The 17999-nt window shown below is 43.6% G+C and overlaps 2 protein-coding genes across 3 annotated transcripts; one reads left to right on the top strand and one right to left on the bottom strand.

Moving 5' to 3' along the window:
* Positions 1-524: 524 nt before the first annotated feature.
* LOC139310066 (zinc finger protein 3-like) lies at positions 525-8225 on the bottom strand. The gene is given in 7 exon segments (XM_070934230.1): positions 525-1271; positions 1273-1469; positions 1798-1924; positions 3300-3413; positions 7157-7252; positions 7254-7586; positions 8100-8225. Coding segments are annotated over 7 exon segments (1740 nt in total).
* Positions 7913-17229, top strand: LOC139312052 (zinc finger protein 3-like). 2 transcript variants are annotated; one of them, XM_070936575.1, is made up of 4 exons: positions 7913-8208; positions 10479-10618; positions 13822-13930; positions 15991-17229. In XM_070936575.1, the coding sequence occupies exons 2-4, from the start codon at positions 10502-10504 to the stop codon at positions 16998-17000; spliced, it is 1236 nt and encodes a 411-aa protein (XP_070792676.1). In that variant the 5' UTR covers positions 7913-8208; positions 10479-10501; the 3' UTR covers positions 17001-17229. The 2 variants fall into 2 exon arrangements, with proteins under 2 accessions (XP_070792676.1, XP_070792677.1); XM_070936576.1 differs by lacking the exon at positions 7913-8208 and adding an exon at positions 14482-14512 and having other exon boundaries at positions 10536-10618.
* The last annotated feature ends 770 nt before the right edge of the window (positions 17230-17999 follow it).

Below are 17999 nucleotides of genomic sequence, written 5' to 3'. Positions count from 1 at the left end.
TTTGAGTCTCACTAGGCTCAAGGTTGACTCAGCCTTCCATCCTTCCAAGGTGGGTAAAATGAGGACCCAGATTGTTAGGGACTGTCAACTTGCAAAGCTTTCAAGTTGCCACAAGCAGGAGGGAGGGAGAACTGATGGAGCTGACTGAAGTTACATTCCATACATGCTTCCTAACCGCAATCAGAAGGAGGGTGTTGGATTTCACAGCCGGCCAAAGTGGTTAATTGGAGAATGTGATTTATGACATGGCCAGGGAGGAGGGGAGAGACAGGGTCATAGGGGAACGTAAATCTACGTGGGGTTAGTTCTAACTGCACCCGAATATTGCCGAAATGGTGCTCCTAATAAATGACTGTATTTCTTTTGAAGTTTGGCTCATGGCTCATGAATTAATTAGGGCATCTTTCAGAAACTTCACAGGGACAATATGCTGACTCTCTAAACTGCTTAGAAAGGCCTGTAAAAGCACTATGAAGCGGTATATAAATCTAAGTGCTATTGCTATTCCTGTTGGACAGTCCCAGTTACTCTTCTTCTTCCTCCTCCTCCTCCTCTGAACTGGGCTCTGATGGGGCCATGACATTCTCCCCTGTGTGGATACTCTCATGACGATGAAGATGTCCTTTCCGGATGAAGCTCTTTCCACACTCCAGGCATTTATATGGTCTCTCCCCTGTGTAGCTGTTTTGGTGGCGATTCAATTTCCCCTTGGTAATTAATCTCATTCCACATTCCATGCATTTAAACGGTCTCTCTCCTGTGTGGATCCTCTGGTGAAGAGTAAGGGCACTTTTGATTAAAAAGCTCTTTCCACACTCTAGGCATTTGTACGGTTTCTCCCCTACGTGACTCCTTTGGTGACGACTAAAACTACTTTTGATACCAAACCTTTTTCCACATTCCTTGCTTTTATACGGTTTTTCCCCAGTGTGGATCCTTTCATGAAGATCAAGCTGGTCATTCTGGATAAAGGTCTTTCCACATTCGAAGTATTTATAGGGTTTCTCTCCTGTGTGGGTCTTTAGATGAAGATTAAAATGTCCACTCTGGCTAAAGGTCTTTCCACAATACTGACATTTATGTGGTGTCTCCGCGGTGTGGATCTTTTGGTGGTTATTAAGATCACTTTCACTGCTGAAATTCTTTCCACTCTGCTTACCAAGTTCCCTCTTCCTGCTCAGACTGGAATCCCCCCCAGATTTAACAGAGGTATGTAATTTGCGTTTCCTGTTCAGTTTATTTGGTGAAGTAGGAGCGAAGGAGTTATTCTCCATAGTGTCTATAGCCATGCAGTTTTTCTTTAGTCTGGTTTCTGCCGTATCTATGTAATTCAAATTCATGTTGTCTTTTTTTCCTGTATTTCCCTTTTCTCTTTTCTTTCTGATCTTGCTGGGACAGGAAGCCATGAACAACAACAGGAAGAGAAGTGGACGATTTCTCTCCTCCATTCTCATTCACAGACACATCAGCTGTTTGGGGGAAAAAAGAAAATTAACATTCTGATTAGAATTTAGAAGGGTAAAAGGGGGGAGGGTGTCTCCCCCTTCAAAAACATGCCAATCTGCATTGCAGGTTTGGTACAATCCACTTGTCTAACCAGGATGTTATATATGCAAATTCTTATCTGGGAGACTCTGATGGGCTTCAAGGAGTTTTTCAGCCAAGAAACATATTTAGGCTTGGGTGTTGATCAGTCAATCTGCTCAGCCACTTCCATGGAGCATCTAGGATATTTCCCAAATCTATGATGAGTATTTCTGCCATGGCCTTATAGAGAAATGAACAGCCTGGCCTTACCCAGAGCAGCCAAATTCCTAGAAAACTCCTGCATGACTTCCCAGCACAAGACCTTCTGGTCAAGTTCTAGCAGCCTCCACTCCTCCTTTGTGAAATCCACAGTCACCTCTTCAAAGGCATCAGAGCTCTAGAAAGAGAAAAAAAAGTGTTCTTTAGCAGACAATCACAGGAAACACTTGAAAGTTTTCTCTCTTCCTGCACACAACATAAAATAGGACATTTGAAATAGACCAAATGGACATCTACTTTCAGGACAGATTCATGTCTTCCTGCCCAAAATAGTCCTTGGGGCTGGGAAGCTATAGCTGCACAAATCACGGCTTAGGTCCGTGATGGCAAACCTATGGCACACAGAGCTCTCTCTGTGGGCACACGTGCCATCGCCAGCTGCTCTTCTGGGTTCCATCACGCACATGCATGCTGGTTAGCTGGTCCGACACGCATGCATGCGGCGGCCAGCTGCTCTTCCGGGTTCGTGCCGACACTCATGTGCACGTCAGAACCCGGAAGAGAGCAGCTGGCTGGTGTGCATGCACGCCGGATTGGCTGTCCAGTGCGCATCTGTGCGATGGAACCTGGAAGAGCAGCTGGCCACCACACGCATGTGCACTGGCCAGCTGCTCTCTTCTGGGTTCTGATGCTTGCACGCACTCCAGTTTCAGCACTCAGCGCCGAAAAGGTTAACCATCACTGGCTTAGGTGCTTCACAAGCCACCCTTGGGGAGCTTCCCACTGGGCTGAAATAACTCAGCAAGGAGGTTTTGGGCAGAAAATCCCCTAGACCAGGGATGTCAAACTCACGGCCTGCAGACCAAATGCGTCATGTGCTGGCCACCCCCACCCCCGGTTTAGGGAAGGGGGAAAAAGTTCCGATACATAACATGACGACGTGATGAAGTGAGTTTGACACCCCTGTCCTAGACTCACTTGCCCCGCTGTCCAAATTCCTGAGAAAACAGGACATAGCCACTAGGAATTTCTTTTCTAACCCATTTCAAAATATTGGTAATGTCCTTGAAATCCCAAGTCACTTGACAAAAAGTCTTATTGTTACAGCCATTTAGTGTTGACTTACTGGTTTATCCTTCATGTGCTTTATTTTTGCCAGTGTATTTACAGTCACTTTACAAGGGAGATGGGTGGCATAAAATTTAATAAAATAAATAAATGAACAATACTTCTCAAGTATGTTTAATCCCATTGTTATTGTTTCAATTCATGACTTTTATTTCTGTCTTATTCGGACACTCTTCTGAATAGCATTAAGAAATATTAAACTCTTTCTACAAATAAATTACATTTCTAATACAAGATTCTCTGCCTGTGAATTGTCTCTTGTTTGCATCTCCAGAACAATTTTGAAAGTCAAATGTGTGACTCCTCAGGATATTCTGGGGGGACCCTCTTTTCAAATGCACATAGACTCAGAATTTGGTGTTAAAAGCAGCTCATGAATGGATGGAGCTGAAACTCCATTGCTCTCAGAAGAAACCTGCACTTACCTGACAAAGTGGCCCAAATTGGATCCTCCTGAAAAACAGGCCTTGAATAGAGCTGGATCCATCTCCTCTTCCCTGAAGCTCAGCTGAAATCTCCTCTGGGAATGGCTCCCGCACCTGAAGAACAGCCTGGTTCATGATCCATTTTCAGCTGATGGTATCTGTCAACCCTGAAGCTGATCTGACTGAAGCCATTTTGAAGCTTCAGTGTTGCTGAAGTGGAGCTGAGAGATAGGGATGGGGGAATAGAGATAGTTGGGGTGTTGTAGCCAAAACAAAATACTTTCTTCTGGGAACCAAGGACATTCCCATATGTGGCCAGAGAGAGAGGAGGAGTGGAGTTACCAGGCAACCGCACAGCACTTTGATTGGACCATGTGACTGATTGTTTGGGAAAGGGGGAAAACTTTTACTTTTAATTAGATGAAAACCGCAGGAACTTTCAGAGTTGGTTTATATCCAATAAAACTATTCTTTGAGGAGTTCTACCTGCCTTAGAGTTTTGCTTGCTATGGATGTATTACTTGGAACCCTAACAGTATCAATGTTAGTATGCATTCCTTACCTCTTGCTTCCCTAACCCAAATTCAGAGAGAATTCAGGAACTCTGCTCTGTATATGACTTATATTTCTGAGCAAGTGATGAACAGAGGAGAGTGAGAACAGCAAGGTGTTTTTTTATGTACATAAAATGTAAGGGTGTGTTAGTTTTTTTCTTACTATTGTGGTATTATAGAGCTTATTAAATGTGGCTCTGAACAAGAGGCAATTCACATAATCCAAATGCTTCTCATATCTAGTTTTAAATCACAACAGATCACAACATAAACACTGATTATTATGAGGCATGTGGATAACACCATGAAGGATACAGAGGTGTAAAGGAAGAGAAAGGTCAATTTAGGAAACAGAAGCATTTGCTTCAAGAAAAAAATAGTTCTTCAAATATGAGGAATTCCAGAAAAGGCTGTAGAGTCATATTTTTAAATCTCTTTGACTTCTTGCAGATGGGACTAGATCCCTGATTTCCCAATTTGAGCAGCATTTGCCTCAAGAAGAAATTAGTTCTCCAAATGTGAGGAATTCCTGAAAAGGCTGCACAGACATATTCTTAATCTCTTTGACTTCTTGGAGACATGGATAAATCCTTGGTGCTCTCTGAACTTGCTTGTTTTTCTGCAGATGTTTCATTAACCAAACTAGGTAACATAATCAATGCTAGTAAGGAATGGGGCTTGCTCTCAGTTTATAGACTTAGACTTAGAATAACTTTATTGTCACTTTGAATGTACACTAATCAGCATCCATTAACATGAAATTTTGGTGCATACAGCTCTCAAAGGGTCACCACCTCCAATATACAATACATAAACATGAAAAAATAAATAAATACAAAATTATGCATGTACCCACATATATTATATGACACAGAGAAACAACACAGTCTAGTTCGGATGTATACATGTACATGGGGAGAAAAACGAATCCTGTGAATTTACCAGACAGCTGGCATAAGGAACAAAGCTGTTACAGAATCTGGTAGTCCTGCTAGAAATACTCTGAAACCTCTTCCCAGAGGGAAGCAACAGAAACAGACTGTGAAATGTGTGTGTGGGGTCCCTAACAATGCTTTGAGCTCTGAGCACATAGTGTTCAGTATGCTGAATAACAGGAAGTGAGCTTCCTATATTCTTCTCGGCTGTCCTCACCACTCTCTGTATGGACTTTCTATGTGAGGCACTGTTGCCACCAAACCAAACAGGGATGCAGTTTGTTAAAACTCTCTCAACCCTGTCTCTGTAAAAAGTGGCCAGGACAGAAGGAGAAAGATGTGCTCTCCTCATCCAATGCAGGAAATTCAGATGCTGGTGGCTTGCCATTTCAGTGTTGGTGGGGGTGGTCTAAATTACAGGGACACCTATGGGATCACCACTTTCAGAACTTATAGCGAAGGTCATCATGCAACGTCTTGTAGCCAAAGCACTTCCACAAATACAACTGAAAATATGGATCATATATGTAGCCGACACCTTCACCATAATAAAAAGGACCAATTAGAGAACATCCATAGAACCATCAATAACATTTTTAAAGGAATCCAGTTTACCAGAGAAGAAGAAAACAACAACTCGCTACCCATCCTGGACATCCTGATCAGCAGAGGTCATAGTGGCAAACTAGAAATGCGACTGTACAGAAGAACCACCCATACTAACCAGTGCTTCACTTCCAAACAACCCAACCTCCCACAAAAGAAGCTGTGTAAGAACTTTATTTAAATAAGTCCAAACTCACTGCAGCAACCCCAAACAGCAGAAAAAGGAAATGGAGCATCTATACAAGATATTCCAACAAAGTGGATATCCATGAAACATTATCAAAAAGTCCCTGACTACTCAACCCAATACAGCACAACTAACACAAACTCTAAAAAGAATTACACTGCCATACATCAAGAATATCTCAGAAACCACCAACAGAGTACTACAACCACATGGAATCAGCATAGCACACAAGCCAACTAAAGCCGTTCAAAACATCCTAAGCAAACCAAAAGACCCAACAACTCCAGAAGAAGAAAAAAATAGGAGTCATCTACAACGCACAATGTAAGGACTGCAACCACCAGTATGGAGGACAAACAGGCAGAAGATTGGCAGAACGCATCCATGAACACCAATTAACAGTCAGAAGACATGATGAAAATTCTTTAATTTCACAACATACAGACAGATTTAACCATAATTTCAATTGGGAAAAATGTGACTATCCTAGACCTGTCCAAAAACGCCAGAGGATTTCTAGAAGCCTGGCACTCTGACAAATTAGCCATCAACAGACACATAGACACTAATAACATCTATAGACTGTGCAAAAGAGACAATCGACCAGCCCAAAAGGGAACAAAATGACCCAAGCACCTCTCCATCAGCAATCAGCACCCAGATCAGCATAAGATTAACTCCAAAGTTAACATCAGACCAACAATCGAGAAGTAAACAATACCCCATCAAGAAACTGCCAAAGAGCTAACAGTAAACAGCCCAACCAAAGAATCTTTAAGCCCACCCCCAGCAACCCTGAGAGGACAAGCCACCAGAATATAAACTGACAGCAAACATCACTTCTTACTAGCACTGAGGATTTTACCTAATTTGGTAATGAAACCTCTACAAGAAAACAAGCAAGCCATGGTGTGCTGGCTGCTAAAACAAAGCAAGGTTACATTTGAAAGGAGACCAGAAACCCTGTGATTGTGCGGGCAAGAACAAAGAATGCTTGTTCACAGAGAATATGCACAAGTAACACTTGTAGCAATTCTAGGTGGCTAGAGGACTGATAACAGTAACCAAGAGTTAGACATCCTGCACAGCTGAGCTAAAAGTTAGGAATAGGGATGACCTGCAGCAAATAAAATGTGTATTAGATAACTCCTGGAGCATTCATTAGCCAAGGATTAGGAATAGAGCCAGCTAGAGACCAATAGAACCAATTGTCAGATCATTACTAAAATGTTTATTAGATGATATCTCTTATTATTCCCCCTTCTGTTTTAGTGAAAATGTATAAAGTTTTCTTAATCTTTTGTTCTTGGTTCTTGGCATTTTGGCCAGGACTCTTTTTCCTTAGAGCATTCCAATAAAAAGGCAATCAAAATCTGCACCTTGTGTCTGGCGTCCTTCATTGGCTTCGGCCCCAGGCTCAGACCCGAATTGGGGACAACACTAAGAGACGCCAAGGACACCCCGCCTCCCCATGTCATCCCCGAGCTACAAATATTCTCCTTTATTGGCACATGGATGGATCTTTGATCCTCCCCTCCATCCTCAGCTCCCAGGATGAGCAGCACCCTTCCTCACCTGCCCCTTTCCGAACTCTTCCCTCTGGGCTTGGCTGAGCAGGAAGCCTTCGGCCAGGGCCACCGCCTGGGAACAGCTCTCGGCTCCGCACTCCCTCAACCCAGCTCGCCATCTCCGCGGGCAGCAGGGCCAGCAGCTGCTCCAGCACCACCAGGTCCAGCATCTCCCCTTTGCTGCTCCTTTCCGGCCGCAGCCACTGACGGCACAGCCGGTGCAGGCGGCTGCAAAGCTCCCGGGGCCCCTCGGCCTCCTGGCGGCAGCGATCGCCAGGAGCCTCTGGGACGAGGGTGCTCTCCATCCCTGGAGATCTCCTGGATTCCACTGGGTCTCCTGCCCCCAGGCAATCCGAGGGGGCTCCCACCAGCCTCTCTGCACCCGCTTCCTCCGCTTTCCAGGTGGAGAGAAATGGGCGTCGGCTGCTTCGGGGCTCCTGCGCCCAAGAAGAGAAACTGCGAATCGTTTCCGCCACAATTTCCCTTCGCGCTCCTGGCTCCGAGCGCTGCAATGAATGAATGAATGAATGAATGAATGAATGAACCCGAACGATAGATACGCGCCGTCCTAGAGTGGCCCTGTGGTAGCAAGAGAACGAAAGGGGAAAGGAGCCCCGAATGGTAGATACGCGCCGCCTAGAGTGGCCCTGGTAGCCAGAGAACGAAAGGGGAACCTGCCTCTTCCGGCCTGCCGGGAGGTTTTGTGCCGCTGTTCTTCTTTCCAGAGTTTGGAGCGGGGGGGGGGGGATGGGGGAAGCTTCGGAGAAAGGTCCGCGGAGGAAACGGAGGCTGGGACGGCGTTGCGTGCAAAAGGCAGGGAAAGGACCGATGACCTCGGAGTGGCCCCTCTAAATCAGGCGCTTCCCACCTCCCTGGGTCCTCCCTGCGCCGTGCAGGGAAGTCGGGGAGCCCCTCGGATTGTCAAAGATGGGGATTTTTTTCCCATTTACGTCGGTGAATCCAGGTGAAGATGAAAGGAAAGGCGCCCGGTAGCACCTTTGCCATTTATAACACATTTCCTCACCTCGCAAAACTCGCAAGATTCGTTTCTCTCGCCAGGTACTTGTGTATAACATCCGAACTAGACTGTGTTGTTTCTCCGTGTCATATATGTGGGTACATGCATAATTTTGTATTTGACTGTCTGTCTGTCCGTCCATCCATCCATCCATCCTATCTATCCATCCTACCTACCTACCTATCTAGTTATACCTCTCTCTCCATTTCTATCTATCTATCTATCTATCTATCTATCTATCTATCTATCTATCTATCTATCTATCTATCTATACCATTTCTACCTATCTATTTCTACATATTTCTACCTACCTACCTACATCTATCTTTATATCTATCTTTCTTATTTATCGTATATATGTATCATCTATCCATCCATCCATCCATCCATCCATCCATCCTATCTATCCATCCTATCTATCCATCCTATCTAACTATCTATCTATCTATCCATCCATCCATCCATCCATCCATCCATCCATCCATCCTATCTACCCTGTTTCCCCCAAAATAAGACATCCCCTGATAATAAGCCCAATCAGGCTTTTGAGTGCATGGCAATAATGCCAAGCGCTTATTTCAGGGTTCAAAAAAAATATAAGACAGGGTCTTATTTTCAGGGAAACACGGTGTCTGCCTGTCTGTCTGTCTGTCTGTCTGTCTGTCTGTCTATCTATCTATCTATCTATCTATCTATCTATCTATCTATCTATCTATCTTGCCATGTTTATGTAGTGTATATTGGAGGGGGAGACCCTTTTGAGACCTGTATGCAACAAAAATTCATTTTAATGTATGCCAATTAGGGCACAATCAAAGTGACAAAGTTATTCTAAGTCTTAAGTCTACAGAACAAGATGTTCGTGAGTGCATAGAGTGGCTAGAATGATGGGGGATTAAAATTGGAGAGGGGGGTATTGGAGGGGAAGGCAGATTGGATTTGGGGGGGCTGCAAAATGGAAGGGAAGCCTTGCGCCTTTGCCTTGCCCTTGAAGTTCGCAGGAGTGGCTGGACTGGTGACTTTCCTTGTATCAGCAGGTGCCTCTTCTCCCAAAGGTGCTTTTTCGAGAGGCAACTGGACTGGTTTTTCTTTGAAGATGTTTCAATTCTCATCCAAGAAGCTTCTTCAGCTCTGATTGGATGGTGGGGAATGGAAGAATTTATCCTCCTTGCAGACAGCTGGACATTTGCATTCTTTTAGCAAGTTGTTAAGGTCACCTGAAGATTTATCTGTGTCATCAGGGTCACCTGAGTGGTGCAAATAGGTGTGGAGCCTTCTTGGAACTGTTGAAAGGACTGGTGTGTGTAGATGATGGTATCGTATCCCTGCCCCTCTGTCAATTGAACAGCCCTCTCTCAACAGAGGGGGAGGGATATGACATCATCTATCTCCAGTCTACAACACAGTCCTTTCAACAGTTCCAAGAAGGCGCCACACCAATTTGCACCACTCAGGTGACCCTATGACACAGATAAATCTTCAGGTGACCTTAATGGCTCACAAATTTAAGCATTTGCTGTAGGAGGGCTTTACCGTGCTGGTCAAGTATTATAGGTATTGTGGCTCTTCCAATGGGCTTTGGATGTGGGCTTGCTATGAAAAGGGAAGCCCCCTGCTAAATTATGTATTTGCAATGTTATTATTCTTCTGGCATGGATTTTAATTTGTTTTTATTATTTCAGAGAGAATGTTTTAATGGTCCTATTGCAATGTTGTTTGTGATCCACTTTGTGAATTAGAGCAGAGGTCTTCAAACTTGGCAGCTTTAAAACTTGTGGACTTCAACTCCCAGAATTCTCCAGCCAGCATAGCTTGAAGTCCACAAGTCTTAAAGCTGCCAAGTTTGATGACCTCTGAATTAGAGCAACAGGCAACTTCTAAAATAAATAAGCTCCTGGAAGAAAGCTGTGTTTGTGTGCATGCTAAAATAATGAAATAAATAAATAAATATTGGAATACATGGCATTGGTAATTTCCCATTGATTTGTTTGTCTGTTTGTTTGTTTAAATTGGGCTTCTTCAACTGTAGAATTCTAGGCCTTTTTTCCATCTGTGGTGGTCAGGGTATGAATAACTCCCAAGATTATATACTAATATTGGCTGGCAAGTTATGTTGCAGTAATTCCCAATTTGCTTTGTTTGACTTTCCTTTAGAGAAGCACGTGAACGCAAACAGCGAATCATGTCTCTGTAACTTGGTCAACAGGTCATGGTTAAAATGAGCTTTTTCTGTGAATTGTAAACCCTGTTTCATCTGGAAGAACGTGTTGTTTCTGCTTTAATTTGTATGCTTTTATAAATTATTTTCCAGACGAGTACAGGAAACAATGCAGGATGGCATTAGAAGCCATGTGGAAAGAAAACCAGTGGCGGAAGGAAGACAAAGGAAGTGACTCTATTGGAAGGCTTCTGACTGGAGCAAATCCAGAAGAATCTGAGAAGGAATCAGAGGTGCGGCTGGAGCAAAGGGGTGAAAGTCATTGGCGGGAGTTACTGGAAGCCAGTCAGAGCCTGAATGGAAACAGCCCCAGCGGCCTCAGCTTCAATCAGAGGAAGCTTTTAATGTCCTGCAGAGCTCACTCCAGGGGTGAAATGCTCCCGGTTCGGACCGGGTTGCCTGATCCGGTAGCAATGGTGGCGGGTGGTTCGGAAAACCGGTAGCAAAAATCCCTGTGCCCCCCCCCCCCATGCCCAGCTGAGCTGCACGATCATCAGAGGCTTTTTTTTTTACTTTTAAAAGCATTTTTTCTACAACCTCTTCAGCTGAAAAAATGTTTTTAAAAGTTTTTTAAAAAGCCTCTGATGATCTCATGGCTCAGCTGGGATCTTCAGAGGCTTTTAAAAGCATTTTTTTCTACAACCTCTTAAGGTTGTAGAAAAAATCCTTTTAAAAGCCTCTGACAAGCCCAGCTGGGTTGCCTGATTGTCAGAGGCTTTTAAAAGCATTTTTTTTCTGCAACCTCTTAAGGTTGTAGAAAAAATCCTTTTAAAAGCCTCTGACAAGCCCAGCTGGGTTGCCTGATTGTCAGAGGCTTTTAAAAGCATTTTTTTTCTGCAACCTCTTAAGGTTGTAGAAAAAATACTTTTAAAAGTAGAAAAAATAAAAGTTGCCCACGCCCACCCAGTCACATTAACTCCCCACCCCCCCCAAGCCATGCCCACAGAACCGGTAATAACAAATTTTACATTTTACCACTGGCTCACTCTCAAGGGAGGCCAGAGCCAGGCAGGGGCTGAGTGAAAAGATGGTGTCCCAAAGCTTGCTGGATCTCAGGGGAAACCCTGCAGAGGTCACTTAGCTTGGAGTCTTCTGTGGGAATGAAGGAGGGGGCTTTGTATAAGGAAGAGGGACTGAATTGGAAGAGGAAGTATTGCCATTCTTGGGAATTCTGGTGCCAGAATGACAAGGGACCTCAAAAGGTAATTGGGCAAAACATGTTTTTGGCAGATTCCAACAGCAGCAGGAAATACAAGACGTAGATCAGGAGGGCAGGTCAGTGGATGGCCTTCCTAAGGTGCAGGTAGTCCTCAACTTAACAACAGTTCATTTAGTGACCGTTCAGAGTTACAACAGCACTAAACAGTGACTGATAACCATTTTTCACACTTAACGACCATTGCAGCATCCCCGATCACATGATCAAAATTCAGATGCAGGCAACTGACTCATATTTATGATGGTTGTAGTGTCCTAGGGTTGTGTGATTCCCTTTTACGACAAGCAAAGTCAATAGGGAAGCCTCACGTTAAGATTCACTTAACGACCATGTTACTAACTTGACAACTGCAGAGATTCTCTTAACAACTGTGGCAAGAAAGGTCGTAAAATGGGGCAAAATTCATTTATCAACTGTCTTGCTTAGCAAAAGAAACGTTGGGCTCAGTTGTGGTTGTAAGTTGAGGACTACATGTATTATTGGGGTAGTAATTCCCCTGTTTGTTATTTTCCTGATAATGTTGGGATTGATGGAAGTCCACAGCCTTGAGAAGGACACAAGTTGCCCATCCCAATTCTAGATTCTGGTACAGGCCACTTGGTCCTCGTACTGTTGTGGCCCGTCAGTGGCCTGTGCAGCTAGTAGCTGATTCCGACAGTGAGGAGGCTGGTGTGGTGCTGCGCCAGCAGCCTGTGCAGTTGGCACTCGAGTTGGACAATGAGGAGGCTGGAGAAGATATGGTGCCAGAAGCAGGGATTCAGCCAGGGCCTTCAGAACCTCCAGAAGCTCCCTTAATGAAGAGGACGAAGAGGAGGAGCCTCTTCGCAATGCACGGGCGCGCAGAGCTGCCAAAAGGCAGGAGTGGCTCCTCAGGAGGAGGTCTCCTCGAGAGTAAGGCTTGGGTCTAATTGGCCACTCCCTTAGCCTATTTAAGGAAGGACGACTGAGGCAATTTGCAGGGAACAACTTCATTCACTCTCCTTTGTCTTGATCTTAGTTCTCTTATCAGTTTCCTGCAAATTGCTTCTGGGCTTTCTGCCAACCATAGTAAGATTACGATTATTTATTCTTTGCATTCTTGTAGGCTGTTAAGAAAGTTAATTAACAGCCTTTGTTTGAAAAAGACTGATTTAATTTAGTAAACTAAGGTTTGTACAGACTTTGTGTGTGCTGCGTTCTTTGGGGTCCGTAGCTGGGGCAGAACACGTACTGAAGTCTTTTTCATGGAGAAGCCAGATTGGGCTTCCCAGATGGGATGCCCAAGAATGGGGAGCAGGAATAAATGCACCTGGGAACATGATACGAATCTCTCCCATGGGGCCATTTTGAAGGAACTACTCGACCTACGACCACAATTGAGCCCAAAATTTCTGTTGCTAAGTAAGATGGCTGTTACATGAGTTTTTCCCCTTTTATGACCTTTCTTGCCACAGTTGAATCACGGCCGCTGTTAAGCAACAGGGTTGTTAAGTGAATCTGGTTTCCCTGTTGACTTCACTTGTCAGACGGTCACAAACCATGATCTCCTGACACCGGGACACACTGAAACAGTCATAAATACATGCCCAATTGCCAAGCATCCAAATTTTGATCATGAGACCACAGGGATGCTGCTACGGTCATAAGTGTGAAAAATGGTCATCGGTCATTTTTTTCAGGGCTGTTGGAACTTCGAACTGTTACTAAATGAATGGTTGTAAGTCAAGGCTTACCTGTAACTACCAAAGGATAGTATGAATGTCTGACAGAAATATTGGATGATACCACTCAAATTCCGTCTATCTTCATTCAACAACATTTTGCTTCAGGCCCATGATATGCTGAGTTGAATTCGTGTAGGGCTTGGCATTATGTAGCTCTAAACTTGACAAAGACAGACAGTTCAGTTAAGTATTTAAGGCACCAGGCTGGAATTTGGGAGATTGTGAGTTCTAGTCTTGCCATTGGCATGAAGCCAACTGGGCCTCAGCCCAAGGAAGAAGAAAGCCGGGGCAAACCCCTTCTAAAGTCTTGCCAAAAAAACTGCAAGGGCTTAATCTGGCAGTTGCCTGGAGTCAACACATGCACATGCAAAAGCTTGTCAAAAATTGTTTCCTTTTCATAAATCATGCATGATTAATTATGAGAGCATCGTATTAAAGAATGCTGTCACTGTATGATTTGAACTGGGGACTTGGTATAGTTATGTGTATTTTGCTTTCATACTTATTTTTATAGCAAGTCCAGGTACTTTTCTCCAACTTGGAAAAAGATGCGGGAGAATCAAAGAAGATGCAGCCACCTGGCAAAACTCATCAAGAAGGAAACAGAAAGACCACCGTTTCCAGTAAGTCTTCTTGGATTTCTCATGTTATTTTAATGTAAAATTAGGACAGCTGCAGGAAGGGATAGAGGTAAAGAAACCCAATGAGTTTTTTTAACACATTATACAGGTAGTCCTCAACTTACGACCGAAATTTACACTGCTGAAACATTTGTTCAGTGAACATTTTACAACTTTTCTTGCCACTGTTGGTTAAGTGAATCATTGCCATTGTTAATTCAGTAACGTGGTTGTTAAGTGAATCGGGCTTCCCCATTGACAGAAGTTCGCAGAAGGGGATCGCATGACCCTGGGACACCGCAACCATCATAAATATGAACCAGTTGCCAAGTGTCTGAATTGTGATCACGTGACTACAAGGATGTTGCGATGGTTGTAAGTGTGAAAAACGGTCATAAGTCGCTTTTTTCAGTGCTGTTGTAACTTTGAACGGTCATTAAATGAACTGTTGTAAATTGAGCACTACCTGTAATTCTTACCTAATAAGGTATTTGTAACTTGCCTCAATTTTACACGTAACAGAAAATAAACATTCTATTTTCTCCTTTTACCAGGCCTGCAGTGGCACCATTACAATGTGGCTAGGTGGGTATGCATTATGGGGGATGGAACATGAGTTACCTGGGATCTTGTATTTTGTAACTGATCAGTAGAAGAAGTGGTGGGGGTGGCAGCAACTTACAGGACCAATCTGTAACCTTCTTTGTTGCTTCCCCATTGACTTTCTTTGTGGGAAACCAGCAGGGAAGGTCGCAAATGATGATCACATGACTACCAGACTCTATAACATTTGTGAACTGGTTGCCAAGTGCCTGGATTACAATCACGTGAAGCCGAGCTTGCTAGGACAGCCGGAACATCAGTTATCAGTTATTACGGATTTTCTATCTGAGGCAGCAGTGCCTCAGATAGAAAGTCCATACAGAGAGTGGTAAGGACAGCTGAGAAGATTATAGGAAACTCGCTTCCTATCATTGAGGATACGTCTTATAAACGCTGTGTGCTTAGCACTCAAAGCATTGTTAGAAACCCCACACACCCACTTCATGGTCTGTTTCTGTTGCTCCCCTCTGGGAGGAGGTTTCGAAGTATTTCTAGTAGGACTATCAGATTCTGTAACAGTTTTGTTCCCTATGCCATCAGTCTGGTAAACTCGCAAGATTCGTTTTTCTTGCCATGTACATGTATACATCCAAATTTGGCTGTGTGTTTCTCTGTGTCATATAATATATGTGGGTATATGCATAATATTTGTTCATTTAGTTATTTTATCATGTTTATGTAGTGTATATTGGAGGTGGTAACACTTTGAGAGCTGTATGCAATGAAATTTGCCAATTAGCGTACATTCAAAGTGACAATAAAATTATTCTAAGTTCCCTCGTTCAGTGCCATTGTAATTTTGAACAACCAGAACATGTGTGGTCATTAACTACCTGTATGAGTGCCCTCTTCTACTTTATTTTAAGGTTAGGCAATGTTTTCTCCCACTGTTAACAAAAGATCAATTACAGGTAATCCTCGACTTACAACAGTTTACTCAGTGATTCTTCAAAGTCACAAGCAGCACTGAAAAAAGTGATTTATGACTGTTTTCCACAGTTACGACCTTTGTAGCATCCCCCTGGTCACGTGATCAAAATTCGGACCCTTGGCAACTGGTTCATATTGATGATGGTTGCATAACGGTGTCCCTGGGTCATGGGATCCCCTTTTGCGACCTTCTGACCAGCAAAGTCAATGGGGAAGACGGATTCACTTAACAACCTTGTTACAAGCTTAACAACTACAATGATTCACTTAACATCTGTGGCCAGAAAGATCGTAACATGGAGCCAAACTCACTTAACAAATGTCTCACTTAACAACAGAAATGTTGGGCTCAAGTGTAGTCGTAAGTCAAGGACCACGGGAACAGTTGTGGGCAATATTAAATTAAACATCTCGATCAATTATAATGTTAGTATAATAAAAGCAGTTCTGATCAAAACAGGGAAAAGTTTCCCTATTTTCTTTTTTTTTTTTTAAATAACGCTATCCCTCCCCCCCCCTCTACAAATCAGGTATCGGTCAAGGGAAGGCAACATTGGCAAGAAGTAATGAGTTGAAGAGTTTGGGTCATTTGGAACTCCATGAAGCTCTACAGGAGAAAGCCCAAATTAATTGTTTTCGATTTCATGAGAAGGAAGAGACACCTGGACATCGGCAGAGAGGCAAAGCTAATTTGGACTGTAAATTAAGCCTGGTAGGAAAGCAGTCCCTATTTTGGGAGGAAGGAAACAGTGGCTTGGATGAAAACGCCATTCAGCAAGGGATTAAGCAGATCTTTGATCTCCTTGAGAATCCCAGAAGGCCAGTGATGCCGAAGCCCCACAGATGCTCCTATTGTGGGAAAAACACAAGCTGCAGATCACAGCTGATTATGCATGAGAGGATCCACACTGGAGAAAAACCATACAGGTGCTCTGAGTGTGGCAAAAGCTTTGGTCGAAACAGTTCTCTGGTGGTTCACCGAAGGACCCACACGGGAGAAAAGCCATACGAGTGCTCCGAGTGTGGGAAGGTCTTTCGCTGCAGCTCCAACCTTTTTATCCATAAGAGGACCCACACCGGAGAGAAACCCTATCAGTGCTGTCGGTGTGGCAAAAGGTTTGGCGAGCACACCACCCTCGTGATTCATAAGAGGACTCACACGGGAGAGAAACCGTTTGAATGTCCGGAATGCGGGAAAAGCTTCAATACTAGTTCAAATCTTACGAGTCATGTGAAGTTGCACACAGGAGAGAAACCCCACAAATGTTTGCAGTGTGGGAAAAGTTTCAGTCGGAATTCCAACCTGGTGATACACCAGAGGACTCACACGGGAGAGAAACCGTACAAGTGTCCCGATTGTGGGAAAGGTTTCACAACTAGCTCAAATCTAATAAGTCATGTCAGTTTACACACGGGCGAGAAGCCGTTCAGATGCCCAAACTGTAGTCAGCGTTTCAGCCACAACTCCACTCTTATTAAACACAAGAGGACTCATACAGGAGAAAAGACCATCAGCATTCTGATTGCAAGAAAAACTTGATGATCTCTCTGGGGAACTTCCAAGAGTTCACCAGGATGCAAACCATTGTTTGTTTCCAGCTTGCCCGGGTTACTTTCAGCCAAAGAGACAACTTTATTAAACACAAGAGACTCAACCAGAAGAAATGCTGAGTGCAAAAATCAATGAATCAATAAGTGAAAATTAGGATTTCAACAAGAATTGATTGAAAGTAAAGTAAGAATCTGAAAATAACAGTGCAGAATAAAGATATTCCTAAGGCATCAAAACTATTCTTATTAAATCCAATTTAATATATTACAGAAAGATACAGTAGATGTCCTGGTGGCACAGTGGTTAGAATGCAGTATTGCAGGCTAACTCTGCCCACCGTCTGGAATTTGATCTCGACAGGCTCAAGGTTGACTTAGCCATCTTTCCAAGGTTTGTAAAATGACCCAGATTGTTGGGGGCAATATGCTGACATTATAAACTACCCAGAGAGTGCTGTAAATCACTGTGGGGTGGTATATACTGTGTTTTCCCAAAAGTAAGACCAGGTCTTATATTAATTTTTGCTCAAAAAGACGCATTAGGGCTTATTTTCTGTTTAGGGCTTATTTGGGGGAAAATACGGTACTAAATGCATCCATTTGGCTGACAATCTTAACGGGTTTATTTGGGAGGTAGGGCTTATATTATGAGCATCCTGAAAAATCATGCTAGGACTTATTTTCCGGTTGGGTCTTATTTTCGGGGAAACAGGGTTAAATCTAAGTGCTATTGCTATACACAGAAGGAACAAGTGATAAGTTTGTTGCAGCCAAAGCTATAAGCAGGGATTGTGACTAATTAAATGCAACAGAAACTTTTGGGGAGGAAATACAACATAATCAGTTGGAGAACTGTGAGCGATCTCCAAATCATCCAGTCCAGGGGTCTCCAAACTTGGCAACTTAAAGACTTGTGTACTTCAACTCCCAGGATTCCCCAGTATGGGTGACTGAGGAATTCTGGGCATTGAAGTCCGCAAGTCTTAAG

Source organism: Pituophis catenifer, unplaced genomic scaffold (assembly GCF_029215685.1).
Source record: "Pituophis catenifer annectens isolate HBS135680 unplaced genomic scaffold, rPitCat1.0.hap2 SCAF_2, whole genome shotgun sequence".
NCBI classification, from domain to species: Eukaryota; Metazoa; Chordata; class Lepidosauria; order Squamata; family Colubridae; genus Pituophis; species Pituophis catenifer.
Note: the sequence above shows the minus strand (reverse complement) of the source record. Positions and strands in the feature narration are given on the sequence as shown.

Excerpts from the sequence above, each read along its gene's own strand:
- LOC139312052 (XM_070936575.1), top strand. The coding sequence starts at position 10,502 with ATGGCATTAGAAGCCATGTGGAAAGAAAACCAGTGGCGGAAGGAAGAC. Across the intron at positions 10,619-13,821 it reads AATCTGAGAAGGAATCAGAG|CAAGTCCAGGTACTTTTCTC; the intron begins GTGCGGCTGGAG and ends TTATTTTTATAG. Across the intron at positions 13,931-15,990 it reads CAGAAAGACCACCGTTTCCA|GTATCGGTCAAGGGAAGGCA; the intron begins GTAAGTCTTCTT and ends TCTACAAATCAG.